Below are 18,741 nucleotides of genomic sequence, written 5' to 3' on the forward strand. Positions count from 1 at the left end.
TTTTTCTTTTTGTTTATGTGGTGCTGAAGAATCGAACCAAGGGTCTCATGCATGCAAGGCAACCACTACCACTGAGCCACCTTCCCAGCCCTAGATGTGTTTTTTTTAAGTCAGTTTTCTTTAAAGATATTTTTTAAATATAATGATTAGGGGAATCTTGTATTTACTTACATTGCTATCACCAGTGTTCATTTTTCATTTGTACATACTTTATTTCACCTTTGATTTTGAAACATATTTCACTTAGAATAGAATTCCTTGATTATAGCTTTGGTTTCATTAGTTGTATGTTTTATTTTTAGTCATTTTTAACAGTGTTCTGCCACATTGTTTTGACTTTCATTATTTCTGTCCAGAAATGATGCCATTCTTTGACTCTTTTTCCATAATGTTTTCCTTCCTCTGGTTGCTTTTAAGATTTTCTCATTTTCACTGAATTTGATTACTCTGTACTTTGGTAGTCTTCCTGTTTCTTGTGCTAGGGAAGCTTTCAATATTTTAGCAGTTTTAAGTCAAATTTAGAATTCTTTCAATCATTATGTCTTTAGCTCTGCTTTGGGGATTTTAGATACTCCCAGGTGCAGCCCCCACCTCAGTGTTTCATTTTGAGGTAACTGTTATTCCTTTAACCCTTTCTACTGTAGTATCTCATCTACTGTAATTTTTATCTCACATTTTTTTTTTTCTTTGCTGGTCATGGGGCCTGAACTCTGAGCTTGGGTGCTGTCCCTCAGCGCTTCAGCTCAAGGCTAGCACTCTACCACTTGAGCCACAGTGCCACTTCCAGCATTTTCTGCTTATGTGGTGCTGAGGAATCGAACCCAGGGCCTCATACGTGCAAGGCAATCACTCTACCACTGAGCCACCTTCCCAGCCCTTCTTCATTATTTTAAGTCTTTCTATGTCTTCTAACTACTTAAAGTGCCTGATTTTTTCCTTGAATATAATGAAGATAGCTGTAGTGACTGCCTTAATGTTCTTGTATATTCTACCATCTGTGACATTTCCGGGGCTATTTTTCTTAGGTTGTCTTCTCATGTCCTTGAGGCTTGCACTTAAGCTTTGTTGGGTGAAGCCAGTGTAGAGTCTAGAGATAATTTTGTATGGCTGCTTATTTTTTTTTTAATCATCTGAGTGTTCTGCCCTATTCCTTGTAACTATGAAGTTTTCAGGTTGGTGAGCTAGGGAACAAGAGTCTCCTTCCAGCTCTGTGTGAGCTCGCTGATTTTGTCCCCTGGCCTTGGCACCTGTCCTCACGCACCTGTGCTCAGCAGTTCTCAGGTGACGTGCTCTCAGGTCACTGAGATCTCTCAGTGGCATCTGATGCACTCGTTCTGCACAGTGCACTGCCCAACCTTCTGGACTCCTTGGTTTCTGCTTTTCCCAGCCTTGCCTCAACTCAGGGAGACTGCCTGTTCTGTGGCTTCTCCTCCCGGTGCTGTGGCCTGTCAATAAGTGAGGACAACTAAATAAACTAGGGTTCTCCTGCATTCTCAAGGATCACTGTCCCTTGCTACTTATGTTTAGTGTTTGAAAGTCATCGTTTCATATGTCTTAGGATATTTGCTAGTCTTTTTCATAGGCAAAGGTAAATCTGACCCTGTATCTCCAATCTCTGTCAGGGCCAGAAATAAACCACTTTGTGGAGTTTATTTTATGTTGTTTTTGGTGCCAGTCTTAGGGCTTCAGCTTAGGGCCTGGGTACTTCCCTGAAGTTTTGTGCTCAAGGCTAATACTCAGCCATTTGAGTCACTATTACACTTCTTGCTTTTTGGTATTTAATTGGAGATAAGCATCTCAAGGGTTTCCTACCCAGGTTTGTTTTGATCTGTGATCCTCAGATCTCAGCCTCCTAAGTAGCTAGGATGACAGGTATGAGTCACCAGTGCCTGGCTCTTTAGTCACCTTTTGCCCCTAACACTTAGTGTCACATTTGGAACATGTATTAGCTTTATTTTGGGTTTTCTCTGCAGTGCCAGAGGATTCTCCATACCTTTTCTCTGATAGACTACATTCATTAGATTTTTGTCACTGTGCAAGATAAACTACTTAAAGAAGGAAAGGGGTTTTCTTGGCTCAATTTCTGAGGTTTCAGACCATGGCTCCAAGACTCTTAAGGCTATGGCAGTGTAGAAACATGATGGTGGAAGGACAGGCTGGAGGAAAGCTGCTCCTCTCCTGGCAGTCAGAAAACAGAGAGAGAGGGGGCCAGGAAGGCGCTGAGGACTATCTGTATCCCTCAAAGTCACAGCCCCAGTGGCCTTACTTCTACAAGTAGGCCCTGCTTCTGCTCCCACTGATGCCGTCAGATGATGATGATGATGATTTATTTTTTCTTGGTCATTAATTTTTTTAAATCTTCAAATACTTGTACAAAGGGATTATCATTGTCTGTTTATTTGTCCACTACATCTTGATCAGTTACTCCTTCCATCATTCTTCTGCATCCCTTTTACTCTTCCCTCCGTCTCATCAGGTTTCCTTTTTCAGTATGTACACTGAGTATTACGACTGTATTTATCCTCCTGTTTCCTGACAGCAACTCCACCTCTCTTCAATATTGTTCTGCTTCCTGAGACTCATTTTGTTATACTGCTAATTGTTCAGCTCCCTCCATGGAGTTTTACTCCTGCATATACTATACTTTAGTCAGCTTAATTGTGTGTATAAGCATGTGCCCCTGTGTGTGTTTACATGGGATGTTGTGTGGAGAGAAAAAAATGTGCTCTTTGTCTTTCTGGGCTTGGCTTACTTCACTCAGTATGATTTTATTTCCCAGATTCATTATCTATTTCCCCGAAAATGACATAATTTCATTCTTCCTAAATGCCCTCAGATTTTGAGTCTACTAATGAATTAATCTATTGATGGGATTAGAGCCATCCAATCACTTCCTAAACATCCATCAACTGGCCATTGGGCCTTGAGCACATGAACGTTTTTGGAGATAGTTCAGCCAGCCATAACCCAGATCTGCACTTCTCTCTCCTCATCCCTAACTCCTGTTCCTGATGCTTGCCAGAGTCTCTTTTTTTCTCCTGGTCAGCTCTGGTGTCTTTTCCCTGCTGTTCCTGCCCCCCTTTTAAAGGAGGAACTGAAGCTTTCCTTTTCTCCCTATTATGTTTCTGTCATACCTAAAACAGGGTTTTTTGTTTTGTTTTGTTTGTTTTTGTTGGTTCTGGGGCTTGAACTCTGGGCCTGGGCGCTGTCCTCAGCTCTTCAGCTTAAGGCGAGCACTGTACCACGTGAACCACAATGCTATTTCTGGTTTTCTGGTGTTTATTGGAGATAAGAGTCTCATGGACTTTTCTGCCTGGGCTGGCTTTGAACCATGATCCTCAGATCTCAGCCTTCTGAGTAGCTAGGGTTACAGGAGTGAGCCACCAGCACCTGGCTGAACCAGGTTTTTAGTGTTGAATTGTATATCACATTCTGGCCTTCCTGTGGAGTGTGCATGCTTTTGTTGTTGCCATCTATCCATGTCTGTCTGTCTGTCTGTCTGTCACACACACACACACACACACACACACACACACACACCAATAGTGTTCAGCTCTGAGAGGCAGAGGTGGAACATTGTACATAGGTCTGAGGGAAGATGATATGGAGACAAGGCATACAATAATATATGTCTGTTAAAATGAATTATTTTTCTCCTCTTCCCCAACCTTTCCTACAAATCAGGCCACGGAAGAAGTTTCCAAAAATCTGGTTGCCATGAAAGAAATTCTCTATGGCACAAACGAGAAGGAGCCACAGACAGAAGCAGTAGCTCAACTTGCTCAAGAATTATACAATAGTGGGCTTCTTAGCACCCTGATAGCTGATTTACAGCTCATTGACTTTGAGGTAAGAAATCAATTTCTTAATTTTCAAAAACAGTACATGGTACTTTTCTATATATTCTCTCAGAAAATCTTAAGATTCCTGTTGGCTCAGGGCTTCCTGACCTCTAAGCTTAGGCCGTCTACTTCATTGGCGTAACCAGGGCAGATATTCACGAGTGTCTCAAGCCTAACCAGGGTTTTCCCTCTCTTTCCTCACATTGAATGTAGAGTTCTTAAGATGTTCACTGTGGCCTTTCAGTTAGGCTCCATTTCCTCAGTACTTGCTCTTTGGAGTGAGATCACATCATTTACTAATGTCTTCTGCTCTTCAAGTATAAGCAGTTTAAAGATGATAGAATATTAGAATTTTAGAGCTAGAAATCTGAGAGAAAGTCCATTACAACAGAGATCATATGTGTTTTTACTTGGCACTGCTTTCAAACTTTAAATTAGGGTAATGTTTAGTAGATTTTACTCATAAGTCTGGATTTCTGTCTTCTTGGAAAATTTGACTCTGGTATTGTTAGGCCTCTTAACTAGAATAGAACTATAACCCAGAGCATTCACACTTGGGTTTTTCTGTGGGCAGCTTGCCTGCTCTTTATGTCTGGGTCCACTTATTTGCATCTCTTGCCCAGACCTGGTAGGCATTTGAGTGAGTTAACCAGCTTACATAGCTGGATTATGCCATGTTGGATATTCAGTGAATTTAGCAGTCCTCAATACCAGTTTGGATAAAGAAATATGCATGGTAATAAAGCCCTCTGGCAGCTTCCTCATCTCAGAAAGTTTCCTCCAGTTGTCACAAGTGTGCCTTGTTATCAACCTCAGTGATTAGATGTCTCTGCAGGTGCTTAAAAGATAGATGTGCGTCCCATGGGGAAACATGACAGGCACTCAAATGGAGAGGATGGAGGAGAGGGTGTGGTTTATAGTTTGCTTGAATAATACTGACAGTAAAATAAAATAGAAATTTACATTTGTCCTACTGAAGAGCAGATAGAACAAAGATACTTCTGTGTATATAGCTGATCTCATGTATTTTTAATAGTTTATCCAATTCTAGCAACAATTTCTATTTTCTCTGATAAGAGCCTGTCCTTGGTCTACATCCACCTGTCTCACCCCCTAAGCTGAACTCCGAATTTATTGTTCATTTGGCATCAGAAACGTCAATTTAAAGAAGAATGTATGTGCCCTTGACACTGTTTCATAGTGATACCATTACTGTATTTGAGTTAACATGGGCCCCAGAATGATCTCTCTGTTGTTTTAGGTTGAGTGCTGAAAAGCTTCCTTTTCACAGACTTTTTTATGGGTTTGTCACTAGCCTAGGCACTGGTGGCTCACACCTGTTATCCTAGCTATTCAGGAGGCGGAGATCTGAGGATCAATTTGAAGCTACCCCAGGCAGGAAAGTCCATAAGACTCTTATCTTCAGTTATCCACCAAAAAGCAGGAGTTGAGGTATGGCTCAAGTGGTAAAGCACTAGCCTTAAGCAAAAAAGCTAAGGGACAGGGCAAGCCCTGAGCTCAAGTCCCAATACTAGCACAAAAATTGGGGGCAGGGGGGAAGGGTGCATTCTGAATCATCACTTGGGATCTGGTTGTCCACTTGTTAATTTCTTACTCAGTTTTCCGATTGCAAAGCTCTCTAAATGGTATCTGTCTGATACAGAGGTATTAGAAAGTTCTTGTCTACTGCATCATGTGATACTCCAGTGCCTTTGTTTATTAATCTATTTCAACTTTTCTTAAGTGACTTAGTTTAAGAGGGAGATTTGCCTGCTTGCCATTAAAGCTCTATTTCTTACGGAATTTTCTCACTTTGTTATGGCAGAGTACAATGTGTATCCCCCACTTCCATCACCCTGAAAAAAAGCTTACGTATCATTCATAGTATGAACATCCCATGTGATGCTGTAGATTCCACACGGTGGGACTCACATCTATGTAGATTGTAAGCATAGAGCAACATTTGGTTTTCATATCGGGGTCAGCATGATTCTGAGAGTTAGAAATGGTTGAAATTACTCGTGGGATATAGTAAGATTTTACTTTGTCTACACTTTGTGCTAAAAATAGGACACTTTAAAACTTTGGAATTATAAATTAGAATGTAAATGTCTACGAATGTTGTAAAGACAATATTCAATTTTAACTATAAGTATACGATGGCTGTCTTGGACTTTATTTTGGAGGGTGGTTGGGCATTTTCATGTTTAGTCAGGTAAATATTTTAATGATTGTATTCCTAATAGGGCAAAAAAGACGTGGCTCAAATTTTCAACAATATTCTCAGAAGACAAATTGGTACAAGAACTCCTACTGTTGAATACATCTGCACCCAACAGAATATTTTGTTCATGTTATTGAAAGGGTATGTACAATGTAATAAAATTTGTGTTCTTAGTTGAAAACAAAAAGGAAAGATTGCCTTGGGTAAAAACAGGATGGTGAAGGTGGGAGGCATTTTCTCTGTGATGTAGTGACATCCTTTTTCCATAGATCACGAATGCATTTCTCTCCTTAAAGTTCAACCTACGGGCGGGCTACATTAAGGTTAAAATGCCCTAAGTTTAAAATTTGGTGAATTGTGCGCCTTTAAATTCACAAATCAAATATAGCTAAAGGAAAGGAAAAGGTCTTTCAAGGCCTGTTTCTTGTTTTCTAGGATTCAAAAGGTTGAGTTTTATCAGAATATTTATTTTAAGACATCTTCTTTGTACCTTGTCTGCACTCTGTAAGCAAAAACCTCCTATAAACCTCCTATTGTAGATGGCTCGCATCTATAATCCTAGCTGGTCAGGAGGCTGAGATCTGAGGATCATGATTTGAACAAAGCACAGGCAGACAAATCCAAGATTCTTACACCCAGTCCTCCACCAAAAACCTAGACGTGGAGCTTTGTTTCAAATTAGTGCCAGTGTTGAGCAAAGAAAGCTCAGGTTCTTAAGTTCAAGTTTCATTACTGGTGCATGCCCGTGCACACACACACAGACAGCACCTGTAGTTGTGCACAGCTTCATTTCAATCAGTATGGTTATGTGTGAGTTTCTCCTGTATGAGCTGTCACTAGCCCACTTAGTTTTGCCGTTCATACTGAGTCTCCTCAGAATTGCTACTGGACTAGTCAGGCATTTGTGACTGGGTAGTCTGTCTACTTTAAAAAAAAACAAAACCTAAGACCAGAAACTTAACTATAGAAAACAAGCCCTCTCCCTCCTCACTAAGCCTCCCTGACCGTTCACCTCTTGTTGGTCTCCGCCAGTTGTCTGCCAGCTGTGGCTATGCTGTGCTTCTGTCTGTCCAGACATTGGCAGTGTTGTATTAAATAACTGGTGGGCAAGTATGTTACTGGCATGAATGGTGGCGTGAATCAGCTTGCTCCCCCAACCCTGGCTTTGCAGCTTGCCTCATTCTGATTCCTATCTCTGTGGTTTAATAACACTTCCCCCAAGTTCAAACTTGTTTAGACAAAGCATGAGTCAGTGAGTGTGCATGCCAGTGTGCATGCCAGCATTCGGTTTCCTTCTTTCTTCTACTCACCATCCAATCAGTGCTCCTTCAGATGGGGCCAGACAGAATTTGGGGCATCTGATTTTTTGTTTCCTCAATTCAGTGTTGGTGTGTAAACCTGCAGTGAGCATGAAATTTTGGTGGCCATACACTAGCTTCCAGCTTTGGTTTTTGGTTTGGGCAGTTCTGGGGTTTGAACTCAAGGTCTTGTGCTTGGTAGAAAAATGCTCTACTGGTGAGCCATGCTTCCAGCCTTTATTTGCCCTAGTTATTTATAAAATAGGGTCTTCCTGCTTGGGCCACATCCCACCTATTTTAGGCCCTCCGGTCATAGCTAGAATAACAGGTTTGTGCCTCATTAAGTTTTCTGCCCTGACCACAAACTCTGATCCTCCCAGTCTTCCAAGTAGGTCAGATTACAAGTATAAGCCACAGCTTCTAGCCTCTTTATGTATTTTTTAAGCCATTATTTTTCCTTTGCATAGAAACTAATGATTTATATTAAAATATATAAATTAGGGGCTGGGAAGGTGGCTTAGTGGTAGAGTGCTTACCTTGCATGCATGAGGCCCCGGGTTCGATTCTTCAGCACCACATAAGCAGAAAAAGCTGGAAGTGGCACTGTGGCTCAAGTGGTAGAGTACTAGCCTTGAGCTGAAGAGCTGAGGGACAGCGCCCAGGCCCAGAGTTCAGGCCCCACGACTGGGGCGGGGAGATACATATATATACATACGTATATACATATATATATATACATACATACATCTATATACATATACACACATCATACATACATATATATATATATATATATATATATTAGTTAACCCTTCCTATGATTTCACTTTACCATAGACCAAGCTTTGGTATAAATACTGTTAGGATTTTGAGATAGAGTTTAAACTTTAAACCTTACATTTGCTGGCCAGAGCTGCAGCCTCATCCAGATAGAGGATGAAAAGCATGAAGAATAGAGCCAGGCTTAGACCTCACCCCTGCCTTCCACCTCTCAGCGTCACCATGGTCACTGTTGTGCAGCTGCAGGGAGGAACACAACAAACCCTTCCCTGCCCACAACCCCCATTCATTAGTATACTGCCACTTGTGCTCGTTCTAGTTAATTCCTTCATTTCCTCCTCACAGAGGACTTGATTTCAAAGTGCATCCCTAATCCAGAATGTACAGCACAGTGCCTCAGACAGAGCAGTGTCACATAGTCACCTAACAGTATCTAACACCTAGTCCATGTCATATTTCCATGACTTTCACTAAAACAATATGTAAATCAGATACTAAACAAGATCTACAAACGGAGTTTGATTGATACAGCTTTGGCTCTCTGCTAGTCTGTAATAGTTGCTGCATCCCTTACCCTTTTAGCCTATGCCATCTGTTGAAGCAACTGAATCATTTGTTTAATAGAAAAATTACATAGTTCAGCCAGGTGTGGTAGCACACACCTATACTCTCAGGAAGCAGTGGCAGGAAGACCACAAGTTCCAGGCCAGCGTAGGCAGCATGGTGAGACAGTCTTAAAACACCAAGGGGTAGGGATATAGCTCAGTGATAGAGTCTTCGCATAATGCCCAGGGTTCAACACACAGAACAGCAACCAAAGAAATAAAACAGAAAGCCTGCAATTTGGACTTAGATTCCTATGGTTTCATTCAACATTTTTCGCTAGCCCCTATTCTTGAAGTTGGTGGTTAGACACAGATTCGCCTAGAGAGGGTGCCAGTGTGCTTCCTTCTGGGCGACACTGGTTGTCCCACTTGGTAAAATTTAGATTGCCCATTGTATACAGATGTCATTAGACTGTAATCTGTTCATATGACCTTCTCTTATCCACCTAATGCTTTTAATATCCACTGAGGATCTTTGTCTACTTCAAAATGGCAGTTGGCTACCATTACTATTCTATTACTTCTTCTATAATTAAATATGTTTCTTCTGTAAAGAACTTCTTTTAATTTTTTTTTTTTTTTTGGGTCCGGTCGTGGGGCCTGAACTCTGGGCCTGGGCGCTGTCCCTCAGCTCTTCAGCTCAAGGCTAGTGCTCTACCACTTGAGCCACAGCGCCACTTCCGGCTTTTTTTCTTTTTGCTTATGTGGTGCTGGGGAATCGAACCCAGGGCCTCAGGCATGCAAGGCAAGCACTCTACCACTGAGCCATCTTCCCAGCCCCAATAGTATGATTTATTTTTGAGTTTGTAGACTATTTTTCTTTTTCTTTTTTCTTTTTTTTTGGTCAATTGTGGGGCTTGAACTCTGAGCCTGGGCGCTGTCCCTCAGCTCATCAGCTCAAGGCTAGTGCTCTACTGCTTGAGCCACAGCACCACTTCTTATTGATGACTTAGCCCCAAAATACAATTTGTATGGGAAAGATTGATGTCCTTGTTTCAGTTGTATTAGTTGATATCCTAACTACTTCCTTAGTAATCATTGAGTATGTATGCCATTGAAATATTGAAACATTGTTACTAAATAACTTTTGTTATTTAAAAAATATACTGAATCGAGGCGCTGGTGGCTCACACCTGTAATCCTAGTTACTCAGGAGGCTGAGATCTGGTTCAGTCAGGATGGGCAGAAAGTCCATGAGACACTTATCTCCAGTTAACCAGCAAAAAGGTAGAAGTGGTGGTATGGCTCAAGTAGTAGAACACCAGCCTTGAAGCTAAACAAAAAAAAAAAAAGCTTAAAAAAAGTTCAAGGCCCTGAGTTCAAACCTTAGTATTGACACAGGGAAAAATATATATATACACATACTAGATGTGTTTCAGGCATTGCTGTTTTATGCCCACATTGTCCCAATTTAGGCTGTTGAAAATTCCTTCAGGTTGCCTCCTGTATTCTTTTTGGCAAAGCCTCATCAGTCTGTGATAGCTTCCTTGCTTTCTGGCACAGATGATCACTTAACTCATTTGTATGGTTTCTGTCAGATCTGTAAATAGCCATTTCTTTAAGGATTCCTCTGAACTGCCTTTTAAGATGATGTACAATTTTGATTGCCTTCTTAGGCTATAAGACCCTCTTTGGTGTTAGATATTTTGGTGCTTATAGCAATGTTTATTTGAGGTCTTACTGCTAGCATTGTACTGCATTTAGAGAAAAGTGGGTGGGTTTTTTTTCCCCGGCAATTTAAATGTTAATGTGCTTTCTGGTCTAGCACTAGCAGGTTGTGTGGCATAACTGTTTGCCTTGTACTTATTGGCTTATGGTTTAATCATTTAGACAGACTTGACAAACTGCCACCAAAACCTGCCCAACTTGTTGTACTAAACTATCTTACCCTTGTCCCTGCTCATTAAAGATAAGCAAAGATGAATGAGATGAGCAAACATTTTGTGAACAGATATTTTAATCACGTTTAATAAGAGCCAGTCGGCATGCTAACTGCCAGTGGACATAGTTTCACCCTTGTAGAGGATCTGTGGTGATTATAGATAGGACAAAAGGGTAAGATAGTTTGATAATTAGTGCTACACAATTTCAGAGGATAAATGTGGGCTTGAGTTAGAAGGCCAGAGTTGGTTAAAAAAAAGAAAAAGAAAAAGAAAAAAAAGGCGGGGGGAGGATGGTGAGGGGGGGTGAAGACTTAAACTCAGAGTTACAGAGGATTTAGAATTTGTGTAAGCTGGAAGGAAAGGAAGTATTTTAATGGCATGTGACTGGGAACAGAGATCCAAGGGCAAGCGTGGACACCACGTGATTGCAGCAAAATGTGAACGCTTTATAGAACGGTATGAGATGACGTTGTACTAGAGTAGTATGTATACCTAGTAAAGGGAAGACTGGAGATCAGGCCCAGAAGTCTGTTTATTTGGCTGGCAGGAAATGATAAGTTCTGGTGAGTATGTGTGTTAGGTTGACTGGCTAAGACAGAATTTGAGCAAAGACACTGGTTAGGAAGATTCGCAGTCCTTGTGAACAAGGTTTGAGTTAATGCAGCAGTGGGGCTGGAAGAGAAGGAAATGAAACTAAGATACTTCAAAGAAATGTAGAAGAGGCCTGGTGACGCTGCAGACAGAAGAATGGAGTGAAGAAGGGAAGGTTTAGAACTATGCTGTCCCATAAAGTTGCAACAATATCTAGTGACTTTATTAAATAACATTGACAGTTCAGCCCTTCGGTCTCGCTAGCCAGAATTCCAGCACTCAGTAGCCTCATGTTCCTACTGACTACCAAAGTGAATATCAAAGGTGCAGGGCATTGCTACTGTCACAGAAAGTTCTGTCAGACCAGGTTTAGACCTCAGTATCTGAAACACAGTCATGATGCCAACTCGCAGAAATGAGGATGCCGGGAATCTGGGGCTTACTTTGTGGAGGATTGAAATTTCATGTTAGACTTGATGACCTCTAACTGAAGATGTCCACAGACAGCAGAAAAAGCCCACCTACAGTCAGGAGTAGACTGGACAAAGGGAAATTTGGAAGTCCTGGTGGGAATCTTAAGTCATAGGGTCTTTCCATAGCAGGTTAGAGGCATCCATAAAGACCTTAACAAGGCAAGTAATAGGAACCACAGGAGGGACAGAAAGGATAACCGGGAGACATTTTTACTTCTCTTAATAGGGATGTGCAACGGGAGCTGGAGGCATAGCTCAAGCCATAGAGTACATGCCTAACAAGTATAAATCCTGAGTTAAAATCCCAGTACCAGAATGAGGAATGGGGCATAGGTGCAGGGCTGGGAATGTGGCTCAATGGCAGAATGCTTGTCTAGCATTCATGAGGCCTGGACTCAGTACTCATCCCTGGGAGGGCAAAGAAGGAGGGGGACACATTTGCCCTGTTGGAACACAAAGTAGAAGGATCTTTGTTATGAGAAAAGATCACTTGTCTTAGCTAAGAGGAAGTCTTTGCTGGCCACATAGCTATTTCACTAGAGTATGGGGAAATGGAATTTGATTGCAAGAGACTACAGGAATGAGTTGGGAAAGGAATTAAGGCAACATGTGCAGCATGAAAGAAAGTGAGTTGAAAGCAAGCGACCTGTGTGAGCAGCGGCTGAGTTCAGTGAGAAGACTTGGTGCACAACAGAAGAGAGACCCCGCTTCATGGAGGTTGTCGCTCTGATCTCAGGGAAGAAGAGCTGAGAAGCCAAGCTGGCAGCATAGGGAGGTTGCATTGCAGAGCTGGCGAGGAGCTGGGGGCCAGTGTTCCCTGGATTCCCCACGATGGAGGTGCTTTGTGAAGCCCCCAGGACAAGACTTTCAATTTCACTGTCAGTTTGCCAAGAGCCTTGAAGAACTGTTTGGATATTGACTTGAAATAACAAAGTATAAATTGGATATACCTAATTTTTGATAAACCGATTGTTATAATGAATGCCTGAGTTGGAAGAATGTTGTAGCTTGAGCAACGAACTTCATTTCACACAGGCACTCTTGTGGCTGCTTTTCCTGGTTGAAGGCACCACCCACACCCACTGTGTGCAGTCTCTAAAGAAAGTTCCTTTGAGCCCAGACTGTACTCAGAGAAACAACTTTTGTAACCTTACATTGTGTGGTCACTTGGTTTAGGCACATCTGAAACTCCTGTGGAAAAAGTTTGAAACATTCACCTGTAGAGTTTCTGAGAAAGCAATCATGTTTGGCATTTTTGTTTTTGTTTTGTTTTTACAGGTATGAGTCTCCAGAAATAGCTCTAAATTGTGGAATAATGTTAAGAGAATGCATCAGACATGAACCACTTGCGAAAATCATTTTGTGGTCGGAACAGTTTTATGATTTCTTCAGATATGTGGAAATGTCGACATTTGACATAGCTTCAGATGCATTTGCTACATTCAAGGTAACATAGAGACTAGAATTATAAATGTATTGCAAGTCAGAGCAACCAGTGTGAGGTTTCCTAATCTCCTATGTCTTCCTAGACACAACTGCCCTCTAGTGGGAAGAAAGAAGCTGTCTTTCATATGTGTTGGTATGATTAGGTATTTTTAGTGACACTACAGCTTTAAAAATATGGAAAAATTAGATTGTAAAGTCTGTCCAAAAAAGAGAAAGAGTCCTGAATGGGTAAAGTTAGAGTTTTCTGTTAAACTACCTGCTAAGTACTGTGTATAGGTACACAGTCACCTGACAACCAGATTTTTTTTTTCATGTCGGGATTGGGTAGCAGATTTTTTTTGTTTAGGAGCCATGTTAATCTGGAATATACATGTCATTAAATACCAGAAGCGTATTTATGACATAGATAGCCACAGTGTTGACAGGCCAGGGGAGCCCCCATCCCGCCCTGCCTGAACGAGTGCCCCACCCCCTACCCCCCTTATATACAACCTGAAATGGCCACTTTTATTGCAAGAGTTCATTGTTATGGTTATACAGAGCCCATAAAATAGTAAGTTTGGGCTCTGGTAAAAAAATATACATACACATATATGTGTGTGTGTGTGTATATATATATATACACACACACACACATATACACATATATACATACCGTAGGACTGAACACTGAGATTAAGATGAAGGATTAGAGACTGCTCATCAGGGTTTCATCTTGAATGAGAGTAAGGTCATAATGTAAGGGCTGCCGGGGATATGTTCTCCAAAACCATTAAAAGAAGATGTCAGAAGCCTTAGGTAAGACCTCAGACACTTACTTATAGATGTCAATGTGCAAAGCAAAGTGAAATGAATTTGAGATTATAACCTAGAGTGCTCACTGTGATGTCTTAGACCCCTGCAGTGTTGGGCTAGGACTGATGATTAGAATGCATTGGTGGAAGGGAGTGCCCCATTTGGGAGCAGCAGCCCAGCATGAGGGAGGTGTAGTGTGGTGCCTTGTGTCAAGGAGAAAGTGCCCTGTGTGGAAGAACAGCCAGGATCCCGAGAGTGGCAGCACGCTGGATGATGAGGGTGAGGGAAGAGGATTGAGGAGCAGCAGTGGTGTGGGAGCATGCAGCCAGACCCCTGGCCCTGTGGAGGACATGGATGGCATGCTCTTGGCACTGATGCTCTCATTGGCTCCAAGGTGAGAGAAATGTGCTGGCTACATGCCGGAAATGTAATATCTGACAGTCTTGACTGGTTTTGCTGATCTTTTCTTCTCAAGTGGGATAACTTCTTTCAGTTCTTTCTCACCAAGGAGAACATGATGAATTCACTGTGGGTTACACAGTCCTGGCAAATCTTTGTGGCCAGAGAGTAAAGGACTGGGTAGAGCCAGGCAGATGGTCCAAGGAAGCTCTGGAAGAGAGCTGGGGAGGCTGACCTGGCTTCTGTATCTCAGGTGCTTCTCTGATCGTGAAGACGGCAAGAGCTCGTGAGAGGCCCTTGATCAGAGACCTCCCCAAGAAACAGAATGCAAGACAGTGTGTAAGAGGAGGCACAGGCCTACCACCTAACCTCAGGTGCCTAAATACCAGACAGAGCTCCCTCCCCACCAATAAGCTAATTGCAGGGAGAATTCCCAGCAGGCTCAGACATAGTGAAGAGGGAAGGGAGAGCCAGTCCTCCTGCCTTGCTGGTGCTTTTCTAATGAAACAGGAGAACAAATCTGTCCCATATTCTCCTCTGAGAATGGGCAAGAACTGCCCGGCCCCCCCACTCCCCGACTTGAATGGGTGATACTGGAGTAGTAAACCAGACAGTCAAAAACTTGCTAAGGAATCCTGGTTTTCTTTTGAAGAATTAGAAAATGGAGAAGTTTTCCAAAATAAAGGATGATAGATTTCCCCAGAAAGGCTGGTCGAATTTGGAGCGTGATGTTATACCCATGTGAAAGTCTAGAAAGCATCTCTCCAGAGATGACTTGTAAGCATTTTGGAAAGGAGCCCATGTGCCCACAGACACATGGATTCATTGAGAGTGAGGTCAGTCATCCTCATTCATACATGCCAGTATGTCGCGGGCTGAAGGACAAGCTCCCCCTGTTAAAATGTAGGTAGACATACAAGTATGTGAAGGGTTTTATACATTTCACAGTCTCATGCAGCAAACAAGTTGCTGTTGATGATTCCTTCATGACAGTTGAGGACCCCAGGCCATGAATAGTTAATTCTCCACAAGTCTGTTCTCTTGGAAAGAGTAAATGATAAACTAGATGAAGTTTCAGCAGAGTGATTCACAACTAGTTGGATTAACCCACGCATTGTTGGCACATGGATTTCCATTGCCCTGGAGAGAATTTTCTAGCAATCTCCACAGGGTTCACCTAGTCCAGCTGAATATTTTAATTAATGAGTAGAGAGTGACAAGGCATACTTAACAAAGATAAGATATAGGCCCTAATATGAAGGGAAAGATGGGTGTTAACAGTGGGCCCTAAAGTTAAGATGGCCCGGAGAATGTCTAGAGGATAAGCATAAATGCAGAAGCCTGAGGTCTTCCCACCTGAGGAATCACCTGTCTAAATACACGGCTGGGAAATGAGGCATACTAACAATAAACACTAAATGAGTAACTGTTCAATGTAATCATTACTAGAATACATTGTAGTACTATGTCAGGCACTGAGTAGTGAAGTTTAACAGTCTTTTTATCAGGTCACAGGGCATGGGATGGTTTAGGATTCTAGTTTCTAAATATTGATAAACAACTATAAAAATAAATTATTTTTTTTCTAGGATTTACTTACAAGACATAAATTGCTCAGTGCAGAATTTTTGGAACAGCATTATGATAGAGTAAGTATATGAAACAATACTTTTAAATAACAGATTGTAACTATTCACACCAGAAATGAAAGTCGTAACATAGATTTTGTACAGAATATTGATCCTGACTGAAAGTTTGTAGGTGGTACTCTAACCACTTGCCTACAGAAACTCTGTAGTGTGAGTTGGTCAGAAGCAGAATTTGATCTTTTTGATTGACACTGTCCTTTACCTCTTGTCTTACTTTAGAAGAGGAAAGTGGGCATTTTGCTGCTGAATGATAATACAGTTAAGATAAAATAACTATTATCTGACTTTTTAACTTTTCCTTCCTTTTCCATCAGTTGCTGCATTCAAATAGAGAGAAAGGGAAGCAGCAACAGCTAGGATGCAAGCGCGGGCCTGGGGGGAGGACCGGGCTCTGCTCCTGATAGAATGTGAGCGCGGGCCTGGGGGGCAGGACCCGCCCCAGCTCTGCTCCTGCGGCACTGCTAACTCCTTTGTGGCCACTACTGGGGACTTAGAAGTCCTCCCCTATTTGTAAAATGAGGACATTGGACTAGCCCATCGGTAAGGTCCCTTTGAGCTCTGAGTCAATGTCAGATGTAATGGTGACCCTTAGAGACCCCAGAGAATGACTGAGTGCTCTGGTGCCTGGTGAGCCACCCTCCTGGGCTGCAGTGTCTCGGCTGGGTTCTCTTTCCACACTCCCACTCTGCTTTCCTCCCTTGCGAGGCTTCCTTCAGTACCCACAGCGCTCACAGTACTTTTTCATCTGAGTCTAGGATCCAGTAGCTGCTCTTAGAGACATGAGAACAGTAACACTCTGCTCAAATTCCTAAATAGCCCACCAGATAGGGCTTAAGCTTTACTCTTCCACTCACCTACTACTACCAGTAGTTTGAAATCTTAAGTGCTGTTAATATTTCATTGTTTGCTTTCCTGTTCAACTAAATTGTAAGATTCTTGGAGGCACACATCTCTGCTTTGTTCTTGTGTGTTCTTCCTCCTGGTCTGTTCTGGATTCTGCTTTCAGCAGCATCGTAACACATTGCTGAGTACGTACACACTGGATCCTCATGGTCAGTGCTGAGTGCATACTATACCCTCATAGACTGACAGTGCTGAGTGCACACTATATCCTCATAGACAGGACTGAGTGCACACTACCCTTCAGTCAGTGCTGAGTGCACACTACATCCTCAGACGGTCAATACCGAGTGCACACTACATCCTCATAGACAGAGATGAATGCACACTGCATCCTCAGTCAGGGATGAGTGTATACTGCATTGTCAGACAGGGCTGAGTGCACACTACATCCTCAGACTGTCAGTGCTGAGTGCACACTACATCCTCATAGACAGGACTGAGTGCACACTACATCCTCAGTGCTGAGTGAACACTATGTCCTCATAGACTGTCAGTGCTGAGTGTGCACTAGGTCCTCATAGACAGTGCTGAGTGTTGCACTACGTCCTCATGGACCGTCAGTGCTGAGTGCATACTACATCCTCATAGATAGTGCTGAGTGTGCACTAGGTCCTCAAAGATAGTCAGTGCTGAGTTAACAGCTGCCTTCTTCAAAGAAGCCATTAGATAATAGAGGGGAGGGATGGGGTGGTGGGGGTGAGTGGTAAAGCCTATGAGATGGAGCTGAATGTAGCGAGGCTTAGTTATTGCCATGTGGTCTCAAAACATTTTTTAACACACTGGTATGTCTTCATTTAACACCTACCAAAGATATAGGCTAGCTAGCTCTTTTCTAAGTTTACTATAGGCAGTGAAATCAGTTGAATGTTGCAGTAAAAATAGTTTCCTACATATTAGGATGAAATGAGTTCTTTAGAAAAATACATATAATGCACTCAGAGCTGAGGGAAAAGGAAAGGGGGAATGTGTAAAAACAAAGACCAAAAGTGCTTGCTCTAGCATCCTGAGTTTTCCAATAAACTACAAAGGGAAAGCCAGATGCCAATGGCTCACGCCTGTAATCCTAACTACTTAAGAGGCTGAGATCTGCAGATACCGGATTGAAGCCAGCTTAAGCATGAAAGTCAGTAAGAGTTTGTCTCCAGCTAACCACCAAAAAGCCAGAACATGGAGCTCAAGTGGTGGAGAGTACTAGCTTCAAGTAAAAAAGTGCAAGGCCCTGAGTTCAAGCTCTAGTACCAGCACACTGGATGGATGGATGGATGGATGGATGGATGGATGGATGGATGGATGGATGGATGGATGGATGGATGGATGGATATAATTAAAAGATGAAAAGATTTGTAAATTAAAATATATACTGTTGCTCAGAAGTAGTGTAGTATTTTTAGCACAGGGACCTGAACCATGCTTCTCCTGTTGACACTTTAGGAGGAGTCAGACTACAACCATCTTGAGGGTGGCTGAGAAGGGCCCCGATTGCGGAGAGGATGCCCTGCTCTGTTACCTGCCCTCTGTCCTTGCACAGAGCACGCCTGGCCTAGCTGGGGCAAAACATGACCAAACACATTCTCTTAAGCAGTTCCTTGTGAAAATCATTTCTTGGAGCAAGTTTATCCTAAAAAATTACAGAAAACCCAAGTTTCTGTTGAGAATTTTAAGTACATGTTGTATGTTACTGATTAAAGGCAGGTCCAGCGGCTTTGATCATCAGCTTGATGATTACTTAAAGAGAAAGGAGGGTCAATAGCCCTTTCTGAAAAAAGCAGTTCTAACTTGTTAGATGGCCAGCCCCAGCTCCGCCTTTAAAGTAAGTAAAAGAAGTAGGCAGACAGTAAAATTCTTTTTTTTTT

At 42.2% G+C, this 18,741-nt stretch overlaps 1 protein-coding gene across 1 annotated transcript in view; it reads left to right on the forward strand.

Annotated features, from left to right (window-relative positions):
• Positions 1-18,741, forward strand: part of Cab39 (calcium binding protein 39) — a 46,533-nt gene that overhangs the window by 21,951 nt on the left and 5,841 nt on the right. Inside the window, exons 2-5 of the mRNA XM_013020783.1 lie at positions 3,685-3,849; positions 6,089-6,207; positions 12,975-13,143; positions 15,926-15,985. Of these exons, the coding sequence (XP_012876237.1) occupies positions 3,685-3,849; positions 6,089-6,207; positions 12,975-13,143; positions 15,926-15,985 (513 nt within the window). The remainder of the gene's footprint in view (positions 1-3,684; positions 3,850-6,088; positions 6,208-12,974; positions 13,144-15,925; positions 15,986-18,741) is intronic.

Source organism: Dipodomys ordii, unplaced genomic scaffold (assembly GCF_000151885.1).
Source record: "Dipodomys ordii isolate 6190 unplaced genomic scaffold, Dord_2.0 Scaffold1, whole genome shotgun sequence".
NCBI classification, from domain to species: domain Eukaryota; kingdom Metazoa; phylum Chordata; class Mammalia; order Rodentia; family Heteromyidae; genus Dipodomys; species Dipodomys ordii.